Source organism: Vigna angularis, chromosome 1 (assembly GCF_016808095.1).
Source record: "Vigna angularis cultivar LongXiaoDou No.4 chromosome 1, ASM1680809v1, whole genome shotgun sequence".
Classification (NCBI taxonomy): Eukaryota; Viridiplantae; Streptophyta; class Magnoliopsida; order Fabales; family Fabaceae; genus Vigna; species Vigna angularis.
In genome coordinates this window covers 14,377,596-14,392,059 of record NC_068970.1, presented here as the reverse complement: position 1 = coordinate 14,392,059, position 14,464 = coordinate 14,377,596, and the positions used below count along the sequence as shown (strand labels likewise).

At 33.3% G+C, this 14,464-nt stretch overlaps 1 protein-coding gene across 1 annotated transcript; it reads right to left on the bottom strand.

Moving 5' to 3' along the window:
- Positions 1–9,513: 9,513 nt before the first annotated feature.
- On the bottom strand, positions 9,514–10,908 carry LOC108336929 (transcription factor TCP9). The gene has a single exon (XM_017573374.2). The coding sequence runs from the start codon at positions 10,748–10,750 to the stop codon at positions 9,674–9,676; it is 1,077 nt and encodes a 358-aa protein (XP_017428863.1). The 5' UTR covers positions 10,751–10,908; the 3' UTR covers positions 9,514–9,673.
- Between the last annotated feature and the right edge of the window lie 3,556 nt (positions 10,909–14,464).

Genomic DNA, 14,464 nt, shown 5'->3' with positions numbered 1-14,464 from the left:
AATGTTAGCTTCTTTCTCTCATAATCTTCCATAGTGATTGATCTTAACTGTTTAAATTTAGAGTTAAAGCAAAGTTGTTAAAAAATAAATAAAATTAAGATGAAAAATATATATTTATTTGACACATATACCATGTTATAAAAAAATAAGTTTTTACATTTTTAAAATTAAAAAAAAAATGATAGTATAAATGAACGGAAAAAATTTGTGTATTATTTCTTTCTTTTAAAAAATTATTCACTAAATTTGAATCTTTAACTGCGACAAAAATGTTATAAAATGATTACAGTGACTCTCACCAATCTGTCATATTTGGGACCATAATAAATAATTGCCTCATTTTGCAAGATAATGTTATAAGAAATATGCCTAATTAAATAAGTGGTCCACTTTTTCTGTTAAGTCTAGTTTGTGTATTAAAAGAACTTTTCGTTTATCCTTTTATTAGTATGCAATTGTTTTACTTATATAAACTTAACTAATTTTTAGAGGTATTTACCGTTTTTTTTTCTTTCTAGAAGCCAATTTAAAAAAGTACATTGTTAGCTTAAAAATCAATCGAAAGTCTCACGGCCACAGAACAGAAGGTTCCTAAGTATCAGCATTGGACTGTTTTACATTTACACGTTATGGCAAGTGATTGCTAACTCTCTAAATTTACAACATATTAGTACAATAAATTTTGTTATATGTTTTACATCTGAAGACGTTATATCTGTACTGTCTTAGTAGGTTATCGAAAAGAAAATCAATTAATTAATATTAATCTATAACTATATTGCTCAAAGTTATTTTAAATCTATTTTAATAAATTGATTTTATGGTTCAAAATGTAACATATAAAAAAAAATTCTTACCCTTAACAAAAAAAAGTATATAATAAAGTTTTTACATTGATAAGATTTCTCCCTTTCAGCTTTATTGTTTTCTAATATTTCTTACCTCTAACATTCTGTAAACTCTCACCACTAAGGTGATTATTGTAAAAGAGAAAATAACTACAAAAAAACAACATTCAATACATTTCACTTTAAAATCAAATAAGAACCTAAGCATGTATACATATTATAGACTTGACAAATCTAGATACAAGTATTGATGTCAAGTTATGGAGGGTCAATCACTTATGGTGGCGGAACAACTGACCTCTCGAACTACCACACAAGGTTAGTCTGTCAACCACCTATGGACAAAGAAGATTAGACCATAAACTAGGACATTTTGCTATTCCTCACCACGTAATCTCCTTCCCTATCAGAGATGAAACAATTATTAGAGCATTAGGATAACCTCTAAGAATGAGCTTCATACATCAACACCTACACTATAGAGCATCACCATGGAATCTCTCCACGAGAGTCATGGAATTACGTTCATCAACCATCTACATAATCAAAACAAAATCATCATAACCATCATATTCATCAACCATACACATACACATAAACATACTCCAAACTCATAAATATCAATTTATTTAAATCAATTAAGTATAACAAATTTATAAACTACTTACCCAAATAAAGAATATAAAGTAAGGAAAACATAAAACTTAGAAACAAAGCACCCAACAAATTTTAAATTTTTAAAATTTCTAAGGATAATAGATTATTACACTTGATAATCAATTATTTTAGAGAAAATTCATACAAAGACGATCTTCTGACTGAAATAATCGATTATCACATTTGATAATCGATTATTCCTGAAAATTTTGAAAAAAGACAACATTCTAATTGAGCTAATTGATTATCAAGTAAGATAATCGATTATCCCTGTCAGTTTTGACTTTTGACATGATTTTTCATATTTGGTTGCACTTAAGACTCGTCCAAATGACCAAAATTAGTATCATTGATCATAGAATTGATTCACAAACATGTTTATACTCAAAAGTGGATACTATTTTGATCTTTAGCTAGGATTTAGTTGCACCAATTCATACCAACACTCCAAAAGCTAACATATCAGATTTGACACCTTACCAACCTTATTTTTTTTGTACTAAGAGTTCAAACAAGTTTTTAAAAGCCTAAAACTAGACCTTAAACTTCAAGTTTTCCCATTCAACCCCTATATCAAAATATCACCTATAAAACTCTCTTTTTAAATTAAAACTAGCTTATAACTCTACCTATTTTCCACTTCCCCAATTGACATTAAATTTCTGGTTATTTGAAGTTTTAGAAAAGATTAAAATGATATAAAAATAGCTCACCAACACCAATTTTAATTCCAAAATCATTTTTATAAAAATTCACCTACCAAAACTCCAATTTAGACCAAAAACCAACCCAACAACACTCATTTTTTACTACTTTCAACTCCATAACAAATGTATACTTTATATAACTCTAAAACAGGAAATCACATGTTCAAGCAAGCATCATTTCATAGCATACACCACAATATTCACCAATAGCCAAACATTCACTCATCAAAATACAAACTTCATACAAATTGTAACATATTCAACCAAATATGTATCTCACACTCTATCAAACATGATTACATACTTCTTAATATGAAATTAGAGAAAATATTAGCTTCCCTTACCTGTTAGAAGACCAAACTATCCTAAAGAATCCCAAACAACTCTCATAAATCCAAGAACATTAATTGTGCCTACAAACAACGAAATCATGATCATGATATGCTATTAGGATCACTGATCGATAAGGAACTAACAAAAGAGGTTGAATAACACATGCAAGAAATCCCCTTTGCATGTGTCTTAAACTGAAAACTAAAGAAAATAAATAGAAATTGACTTACTTTATATGGAAGACTGATTGGTAGAGGATGGAGAACTCACTACCGTGATCTACTAAGCACTTCCTAATCGTCGAACATATGTCTCAAGAATTAGAAATCTTAGAGAAAAAAAAAAGATAACTAAGAAAATGAGTATTAGAGAGATGATGAGTGAGACGTATTTATGAAATTTTATTTATATTAAATTATTTTAATATTAAAATACTTGATTTCATTATTTTAAAACATATATCAGTTTTAATATTTATTTATAAGTTCTTACCTCAAATATTTTTCTTAATTCAAAATTCTATTCAATTCAATTAGTTAAATACTAATGTAGCATTATTGAAAAATTCAAATTATATGCCCATTTTAAAAAGAACTGCTTTTACATTAAATTTAAACCACTTGTAAAAAAAATTGTATCAGTTTTATTTTATCCAATTAAATGAATATTGATTTCAAATTTAATCTATTTAATTATATTTGTAGTAGATTTTTAGAAATTATATTTACCACTGTCTCGTGTACGAGTGATTGAGGTGTTAACGTAAAATGTTTGGAAAATATTACGGAAATGCTGCTTTTCATTTTAATCTGTGTAAATATATTTTCTTTTTAAATTACGTTATCATGTGTGACTCAATCAAGCATTGACACGCGATACTTTGATCCTTATAAATATTATATTTTCATTTAGACAGATTCACCCTGCTCTATCTTTAACTATAATCATTATTGCACATTTCTTTTACTGGATTTTTTTTATATTTATTCAATATAAATGTTTCGGTTATGGGCTGAGACACCAAACTCTTTCACAATTTGTCCTTTTGTCGTCCAGTCATGCTTCAAGTTTCGTTGTCTTGCTCTTCCATCTAGGAGGGAACCTGTCAAAGATCTTCCGATACCAAACCGCTCGGCAATTCAATAGAACAGTAATAAATGTGCAGTAAATGCAATTTATCTACCACTTACCTTTGACTATATTTATAGTTTTCGCCATGGGCTTGGGATTAGTAAAAAGTTAATCACGGCCCAAGTCTAGTCCAATGGCTCTAATCACTATTTACCTTAATCATGGTTTTAATGACCCAGTTCACCTTCCGGCCGATCGTGTACAACCGCCCGGTTGAATCAATTCAGCGCTGCTCCCTTTGGGCCACTCGGTCCGTACGATACATAGATATTACTCACCCGAGTGAAAGGATGAATGGTCGAGTAGAACAGTACGCAGTGAGTGTTTATGCAAACTGTATAGCAATGCTATGAGTGATAGACAGAAAGTGCAGTAAAAAAGATTGAACAAACGCTGACGGTTAGGCTGACGTCGGCACTGCTCTCTGGACCGCCTGGTCCGTATGGTACACACCGGTGGTTAGGTTGATATCGGTGCTGCTCTCTAGACCATCCAGTCCGTATGGTACAATAAATAAAAATTAAATTTTAAATTTAAATATAAAATATTTTAAATGAATTAATAAAAATAATATTTTTTTATTAAATGTTAGAAAACTGTAGACAAAATAAAAAGGTGTGTATGTGATTTTTTTTTTATCAAATGCTCAAAGCATATTGGAGATGAGTGTCGGACAACAGTTCAGAATATTGTTGATTAAATCAATGTGTTAAAAATATTTATTTTTCTGACCTTCATCTAATAATAACGTTCTTATTTCACTGTTATTCTATTGGTAACAACACTAGTAAAAATTATGTTTTTTAACTCGTCCAATAGACTTCGGTTTAAGGAAAACTGAAGTCTATGAGAGAGCGGTGGCAATTTTGTAGTTTTGATGAATTTATATGTCTCGGTTTAGTAAGGACCAAAGCATATAAACTGTGTTTTGGGCTATTAACTCGGTTAAAGGTGGAACCGAGACTGTATTTTGGCGTATTGTCTCGGTTAAAGGTAGAACCGAGGCCTATTACCCCGGTCAAATCAGTCACACCTGACCTACTCTCATCTCCGCTTTTTCATTTTACGCGAAGCGATTCTTTCCTCTGGCACTCTCATCTCCCCTTTTTCATTTTACTTTCATCTGGCAGAAACAAAGAGGGCGCGATCTCTCTTCTCCTCTCCCACTTGACAGCCACGGTGCGAGGACGAGACGCGATGGTGGCCAGCGTCGAAAGCGGAGGGGAGGCACGATGGTGGAGACGAGTACTGCGGCGGCGATGATGGGAGGCTCGCCGATCTAAGGCGTTTGGCTAGCAGAGAAGATGGTGCCTTGGAGATGATGGGAGGTTCACCGATCTAAGAGTTGAATCGAGTTCCTTGGCGAGGTGGTGGCGAGGTCGCGGCGAGGTTGCAGCGAGGTTGCGGCGAGGTCATGGCGAGGGCGTCCTGCAGCGGTGGCGTTGGCGAGCAACGAAGAGGTGGCGGCGAGGCGTCCTGCAGCGGTGGCGAGCAACCTCCCTTCTTCCCCAAATCTTTTCTTCTTCCCCAAATCTTTTCTTCTTCCCCAAATGCTCATTGTATCAAAACCCATACTTTTTTTTCTCTGTTATTTTGGGAGCGATTTTGTTAAGGTTGGTGTAGTTGATTTTTCTGTGTTATTCTGATATTTGGTTCTGTATCTTCTGAGATTTGGTTCTGTGAAAGGGAAAAAAATTTAATAACCCTTTGCTTGCTTGGACTGTGAAACGAAGAGGGAGAAGTGGATTGTTTTGAAAAAAAAAACACGCAATTGCCTCGGTTATCTAAGAACCGAGGCATCATCCTATCTTTTTTTAACTCGGTTCAGAACCGAGGCATAAAGTCACCCTCTTTTACATCGTCCGAATATGGCTCGGTTGCAAAACCGATGCCCATAAACAAAATTAACCGATGTCATTTCCTCATTCTGCACTAGTGCAGTTTTCTGAACAAGATGTATTTTTTTATGATTTTTTTTCTTACTAGAGTTAAGTCTGTTTACGTTGTTGTTTAACTATATAATGCTCAAAATGATACGGTTTTTAATTTGTAGAAAAGGAAAGTCAAAAGCCATATTTAATAGACTTTTAGATTTTATGATGAAAAGATGTCACATAATCTATATTTATATATTTTGATATCTAACCATCTTTAAAATATGATGATAAATTCCAATTTTTTTAATTGAAAAAGTGTATGTTGTTTGATTTTATAAAATATCTCGGTCGAATAGGATGAGTATTCAGTTATTTTTCTATTACTTGTAAGTTGTCTTTATTATAGGATAATCAAAATTTCATATTATTGTATTTGTTAGAGATATTTAATGTTTAAATAAGTTGTTAAATAATTAATGTTATAATAAATATGTTGTAAAAATCTTAACAATTACACATTTAACTTGTATTTTTTTTTGGGCTTCTGATTATAGTCGATCTAATCACAGTCCAATTTTATTAAACTTGATTATTGATATGTTTAGAGTAGCTAACTTTTATAATTTCTTATTGTCTCCTCCAAGCTTCGACGATTGGTTTGGGGTAATTCAATCAATATGTACTAGTCGGCACATATACAATACACAGTCCTCATGCCTTGAGCTTGAATTAACACCATAAGTGATAAAGGTCTGTTATCGCTAGAGTTATCATGAAAAATATGGTCGTTGGTGATGGAAGATCGTGTCGTTCTGTGAACCGTGTCGATGCTTCATGAACTGTTACATCTGCTCAGCTCGTCTTCGAAAATATGACTGTTAGGTCAAAATATGATCGTTCGCATTGCCTAGTCAACCATGTTGCCTGACACCGAATGCAAAGTGTGACATGCATTTTATTGTTGAATGTTGTTAGATCTAGTGGTTATGAAAATGTAATGAGTCTTCAAACTTTTCTATAAATAGGGACTACGTAGTCCTGTCATTTTTACAAAAAAATTTTAACATCCATTTATGCACTGTTCGACTTCTAATTCTTTTTGCTTAAGGTAATAATGTCTGCCATCAAGATCTCTTTAGAAGACTCTTCTGGTCAGGAGGAAAGGGTATGTCAATGACACTTTTGCATCTTCGTCATCGCTTAGGTCGTCGTCCAAGAATCATGGGTCATTCGAGGAGAGTTTGGCATTTATAAATGGAGTTAGGACACTCATTCAAGTAGCCAATAAAGGTCCAATCGGGGACCCAGGTCCGATCGAGGACGAAGTTCAACTTCTAGAAGGTCTTCTAGTACAAGATGTTGTCTGAGTTGTCCTAGTCAACCAACACTTTGCTAACCCCATACTCAACCAACTCGACCGAAATGACCATGAGGTCATCTTGATTGGAATTAGGGGCTTGAAAGTCATTGTTTATGAACATGATCAGAGGCATGGTTTAAACCACCAAGTGGAATGTCTCTATAGCGCACACATGCCTCTTTCTGGCCGAATGACATGAGCCACCTGCTACAAACCCTCCTAAGATGGTGTTTATATGCTCATTGAGTGGACGTCTTTTCTTTTGCTTCTACTTTGGTTTATGCACCTAGATATATCCCTCCTCCTCCCAGTCCTACAATTATCTCTTTTAGAACTACACATCAGGCTCCACAAACAAGGATGACTTCTATCCAAGTGGTTCTTCTTCACGAACTGCCTTAGGTGGCCAGCTCTAACGAGCTCTTCAATTTTGCCTCTCAACGCCAAACACTATTTCATGGTATAACCGAGGTTTTTATGATAGAGACAATACTTGTTTTCGATGGCATTGGGTGAGGTCAACTTCTTGTTGGTAGCAGGCAACAAATTAACACTAAGGGTCTCTTCCATAATTTTTTCTCGAGGTATACTCGACAAAGTATAATTGCTAAACCAGGGTCCTTTGGTCTTTCTTTGCCCTCGGACAACTTCTTATTCACCCCATTCTTCTCTCCTTCGAACAATTCTGCACACATTCGTTTGCGAAAGTCCCTTATATCTTCGACCTACATGAACTAGGCCGCTCTTTACCTTATCTCATCCATGCTCTCAATAGGTTTCATGCATAAGTTGTGGACAAACGGTCTCGGACGAATTTGCTTTTTGAATCTTTCCTTGAAGGTCCAAATGAACTCTTCCTTCTCATGCCTAACATTAACCAGGGCGATTGATGTCAAGTGATATGGTCACTTGTCATGAATCGAGCTCTGAACTTCACTCAAATGGTCTAAAAGCAGTTTATGGAGTTGGTTGGAAACATAGAAAACCAAGTTATGGCTTCCCTTTTCAAAGAGATAAAGAAAACTTGACATCACATAATGTCACTTATGGTGTTCAATGTCACTAATTCACTTGTTGAACACTGACATCCTCCAATTATCTAGTAAAGGGTGTTCATGATCCCAATAACGAACGACAACATGCTAGACGTGTTCATAATTGTGAAGAAGTAGTGGTGTTGTTTGCTCGCACTAAAACTGCTTGACTAACTGTTTAGTCATGTTTCTCCCAAGGCTGCTTTATTGGTCCTTGAAGAGCCGGTGGATGACATAGGTCCTTTATCACCCTTATCCTTCGAATGATCTCGTTCTTTGCCAATGATGCCTTTATCTCTTCATCGTACTTCATTTGCATCTCATTCATATGCATACGCATCCTTCTCACAATTTTCATCGAGTCCATCTGGTTGTTAAAAATTTCCTCTTGTGCTTTGTTGCTTATCATGTTCCTTGTGTTCATCATATATGCTTCAAAAGTTTTCGCTCGACTTTATGATGGACGTCAAAATGTTTTAAATGTATGGATTCAAATATCTACTTAAAGCAATTGTATATCACTCGTCAACTATCTTCTCTTCCATGTCTAAATGAGTTTGAATTCAATCATGCAATTAATATTATAACAAATGTATCATAGAAATCTTAGTAACTCTACATTTGATCAATATTTATAAATTTTTCTATAAACTTTTTATATTTAAATTATGATAGTATGCTACCAATCTCCTTCAAACTTAAAAAATGGGTTTAAAATATGTTTATCAATATGTACCTGTCCATGCATATACACACTGCATAAAAGATTTGGTAATAAATAAAAGCATAGTATAAAGGAACTTAGCATAGCGTAGATGGAATTGTGGATAAAATAAAAGTATAGTAGAGGAACATAGCGTAGGTGGAATTGTGGATGATGATGAAAAAGTAAAAGAATAGAAGTTGAAGTTGGAGAGAGAAGCGCGTGCGTGGTTTGTGATTGATCCAAGAGACCACACATTGGAAAAATACTGCGTTATGGTTGCACACGACACAGTGACAGATGGCGGGGCGTGGACACGATGTGTTAGCGAATGGGAGGGGACGGTGTTGTTGGGTGAGACAATAACTCTGATGAGTATGCACGTAGTGCAGGCGCAGCTGGCGGCTTTGAATTTTAGGCTACGCGTAGGCCCCACCCACTGTTAAAAAACCCTTTATTTGCCCCCACAACCCTTCAACTTTTCAAAATCAATACTTTAATTCTTTATATTCTATTTAAAATTTAAAATTAAATTTCTTTATGACACTAAAATGCATTTTGAGAGATTAGATGGGTGTTTGTGTAATTTGCTCTTCCTAATAATAGGTTACGGAGAGTACTGTAGAATGTGAAAAGCATTTGCATTTATTGGGGAAGGGGAGACCCATCATCAATCCTCCTAGCCTGACATCTCCATTAGTAGGTGGGCCACCCTCCTCACTCCCTCAGTCCCCCCTTCTCACACGTGTCACACTTTCCACTCACCTTCTTTCTCTCCCACTCCCATCTCTTCCATCCCCTTCCCAGAACTTCCATAAATATTCTTCCGCACTCCAGCCAAAACCATATATAATGCAATCATACGGAAAACAAACATGGCAATCATCACTACCAGTTAAAACTGCGAAAACACCACCAACACTGGTCACTCTCCATTATTTGCACATGCTCACATTTATTCAAGAGAAACTCTAAACAAAAGAAGAAAAAAAAAAGGTTCCTAATGCTGGATTAACGTGTTTCTCATGGGTTGGCGTTTGGGCCAGACCGGCCCAAGAACTGCAACTCTTGCTTGTCGTAAATTTGGAGGGAAAAATCCCTCAGCGTCTGAGTCTTGGTGGCGCTGGAAGGAACGCTAGGGGCCATGCTGGAATTGGTAGACGACCTAGCTCCCACAGTGCTCGTACTCACCGCTGCTGAGTTTGAACCGTTACAGCAGGCCGTCATGACGGACCAAGCTTCTGGAATATTCGTTGTTGTCACGACAGGCGATATGGGCCTGGCCGCCACGTTCAACACGGAGGGAGATAAGGCCCATATCTGAGGCTGGTGGCTGGAGGGGCCCGTAACTCCGCCCAAGGGGTTCCTGGTGGTCGCGGCCTGCGGGATCATCCAGAACGTGTTGGCGGGGACAACCATGCTGGGGTTACTAACGGCCCAGACCGGGACCAGTCCTTGGGGTACTTGAACCGGGGCCAGACCGGACGTCTGCGAAACGGTATCGTTTATGTCCACGAACTCGCTGTTAGAAGGGCGTTTCCGTTTCTTGTTAGACGCGCCTTCTTCGCCCCTGTTTTGGTTGGCGCTCGAGGTCGTTGGGATTTTGAGCGCGCCGCCGACAGAGACCGCGATGGCTGGCACCGTGCCTGTGCCGGTGGCTTCTATGATGGCCTGCTCGGAGTGCTCGAGGAGCCACCGGACGGTTTCGCCGTCGGATTTGTGGCCCAGCTCTCGGGTCAGTTGGAAGATCCGGGCGGCGCAGGTGGCGGGTATTCGGATCCTGCGGCCTCGGCCTTCGACTTTGGTGTGGCGGTCCTTGGTGGAGGAGCGCCTGGGCGATTTGAGCTGAAGCTGCATCGTCGGCAGCGGTGGAGGAGGATTGGGCGCGTTGGGGTCCGGGTCAGGGTCGGAATCCGTTGGCTCGTTTTTGAGCGGCAAGGCTTGGAAGGCTATGGCTTTGTCTTGGAAGTGTTGTTGAAGTCCATTGAGGTTGGTGCTTTGGGATAAGGCTTTGTCTGCGTCGACATCGCTGGTGCTGAGGTCCGTTGTTCCTCCATCTTGGTCTTGATCCATGTCCTGCTCCTCCTGATTGGACGCCATTTCACTGATTCTGAATTGGAAGATTAATCTAGAGAGATTTGGAAGACTGGGGATACAAAAGATTATTTTTTTTTTTGTTGGATTGGCTTCAGTGAAATTCAAGGAAGGAGCAGGAAGGGATTTTTTAGGTGTGGTGGCTAAAACACCAAAATGCACTACAACAAATGGAATGTCATATAAATAATCATTAATTAAATACACGGATAAAAAGTGTAAAGATATCTCTACTTCAAACACTAACATCTCTCCAATGCTAAAGACATTATTCTTAATATCCTTGGATAAACTTTTTGATTAAATCTAATTTTACATAATTTACTTAAGGTTTTATAACTTCAAAAAATATAAATTAAAAATTTATATCTACCTTTAATAAAAAAGACACTGTTATTTAAATACAACTTATATTATAATATACCATTAGCTCACCAAATACTAAATCAGACTGTTATTTAAATACAACTTATATTATAATATATCATTAGCTCACAAAATACAATCTGACTGTGGTTTATCATTTTTTACTCTCTATAATACTTTTATTCTATCATATATATGAATCAATTAACTTTGAGTTTATAATATTTTGTTATCTCTTTAATAATGTTTTAATAATTCAACAAAATATATTTTTGATTAACAGAAATATATTGACATTTACTTTTTGTTTTTAAAAAGTAAACTGTCTACTTTAGATTTTTATTTACAACTATATCATGTATTGTTTTTATTTTATAAATAAGAGATAAAAAGATGTTTTTCCATAAAAAAAAATCTCATTTTATAATATAGGAGAAACATGTTATATATTTTTCGAAACTAACACCAAATATTGCCGTATGTATAAATAGTATATACAGTTATCATGCAAATAGTCTTTTATATTGTTATTAAATAAAAAACCACTGTATAATAATTTATTTAAAATATCACATATGTTTTGTAGAAAGCAATCAATCCAATAAAACAGAATCACAGTATGCCAAATTGATTAACTTAAATTGTAATTGCAAGTATTCATAATAAACTTTATGATTTAAATTGTGTGATTTTTGTACCATACTTGTAAAGTAATTTCTTTCAGCAAAGTATTTGATTTTTGGAGATTAATTTCACTTACTATTATTTAAATTTAATTAAATTTTAAGTGTATAATAATTTTGGATATTTTAAATTCAATATTTATTAATTTTTATTCCTTGATTACTAAAAATTGTTATATTTTTCAGTTAAATCCTAAGACGATGATCTGATTATTATTTTATCCATTATTTTTATGTGATAAGAAATACAATGTTTCTGTAATTAATATAAAATAATATATTAATGATTTTTTTTATCAAAAATAATAAATATTTCATCAACTGAAATAATCATTTGGTGATAATTTAAGTTACTTATCATTTTATATTAAATATAATATCATTTTAATTAACTCAAAATATCACATTTTTTTATGATGAACAATGTGATATATATGGTATATTGTTACACAATGTATGAAAAAATCAAATAAAAACAGTCATATTAAAAACACCTAAATTTATTATATACTTAAAAAAGGTAATTAAATTTTTTATTTTATAAAAGAAAACTACATTATATATATATATATATATATATATATATATATATATATATATATATATATATATATATATATATATTTTACTTTTGATACCTAAAATAAATTAAACCTTAATTATTTATTTTGTACCCTTTATATGGGTTGAGATGGTTGTATAAGAATATTAGAAAATCTGAAATGAAAAGATAATATTGTTGGTGATGAAATTGTGTGATAATTGGGAGTTGTTGTTACGTGTAGATGTAAATTTGATAAGAATCCATTATATTGTATTTATCATTATTTTGAAAGGGTAGTTAGTTGCATAGGACAATAAGCTGTAGGAGTATTAATAAGGAATTTTGTAGGGGCTGGGTGGGATCCAGGTATAAATCTCCAAGTGGAAAACTTATCTATTGTAATTTCATCAAACCTGTGAAGGAACCATGGACTGACACGTGTTACGACCTGGTCCATCTGATCTACCAATTCTCATCCATCTTATTCCTGGACCACACCAAGAAGAGGTGGTCTCCTTTTTAGACCAATCAGACAACAGAGATGATTTGAGAGGGTCTCCTAAAGTTGACCTTTCTGCCTTAATTAACTCTTTTCATTGGTATACACCATTAATTTATGCTGCATCACACACACCATCAGAAAACTAGAAAATTCAATGCAAAACACCAGGACTTAAAAGGAAAACACTGTAAAACTTTTGTTTATATTAAATTATTTTTAACTTTTTGTATAAAGTTTTACTTGTTAAATATTAAATGGTGAAATGTGTTTTTACTTTTTTAAATTTAAGTAATCTTTTTAGTTATTAAATTTTTTTTTCATTTATGAATTTTAGTTTATTTTCTTACGTTTTATACTTGTCATTAACAATGTTTATGTCAGTAATATTATAATTAACTAAATAATGACATAAAATTTCACTTTGTAATTTTTTCAACTAAAATATATTTTTAATCCTTTATTTAAGTAAAATTTCATTTTAGTTATTAACATTTAAAATGGATGGTTTTGGCCTCTCAACATTTTGATGTTATCAAATTATCAAAACAGGATAGTTGTTTGTTAACATGATGAAGACTATACTCATGCTAATATATTCTATTATACTTTTTTTTATCAATAGTAGAATTTGTATATAAATACAAGGCGTAAATGTCGGATCCAAAATCTTGTAATATTGGATTCAAAACTTCCCTTATCGCACTATTTTCTATTGAAAAAAAGGTTGTTTCACACTGTTGGATAACCATTTCAGAACTCATGTAGGGTCTCTTATACTCATAATCATGCTATGTGTCCTTTATCAAAGATTTTGAAACTAGTTTAAGAAAATTTTCCACCGTAACATAACCTAAAAAATAAAAGAATCCAGACATGTATCCTATTATAAGTGATTTCACCAAATGATACCAAAATCATCATATAGACTTTTACCAGTTCTTTAAAAATATATGTTTGAACTTTAGATTGGACAGAAACTGAAATAAAGTGAATTAAAATATAGTCATAATCAAATGAGATATATATATTTGGAAATGAAACGGATAAAAACAACATTTCACTATTTTTACATTTTATTATTATAAAATTAGAGATATTTCATTTCATATTTTGAAACCAAGACGAATAAAAAGAATTATTGACTTTTAATTCTTATATTACTTTTTTTTGAGAAGGAATAAAAATAATTATTAACTTTTAAATTTTATATTACTTTTTTTTAAAAAGGAAATTCGTATATTATTTTTCATCGCATATAAGTTATAATTGGTAAAATTTGAAGAAAATATAAAATTTCATAGATAAAAATATTACGTATTTCTTGAAAATGATAATAGGTTAACGTAAATGTTCATGTTATTAAAGTGATTTTAATTTCTTACATAAAAAAAATTATAAGTACAAATTTCTTTTCTTGATATTTACTTAATATTTAAATTCACTTTATAATTTGTCTACTCAATTATTAATTACAAGTTTGTATTAAATTTAGTTAAAATTGAATTATAATAATAAAATGATAACCACTTCTCCTATCTATTAGTTTATTTTCCACTGTTCCACTATCTTTTAATTTTTTATTATTTTTTACATCAGTTTTTTTATTATATATTTTGTATTATAAT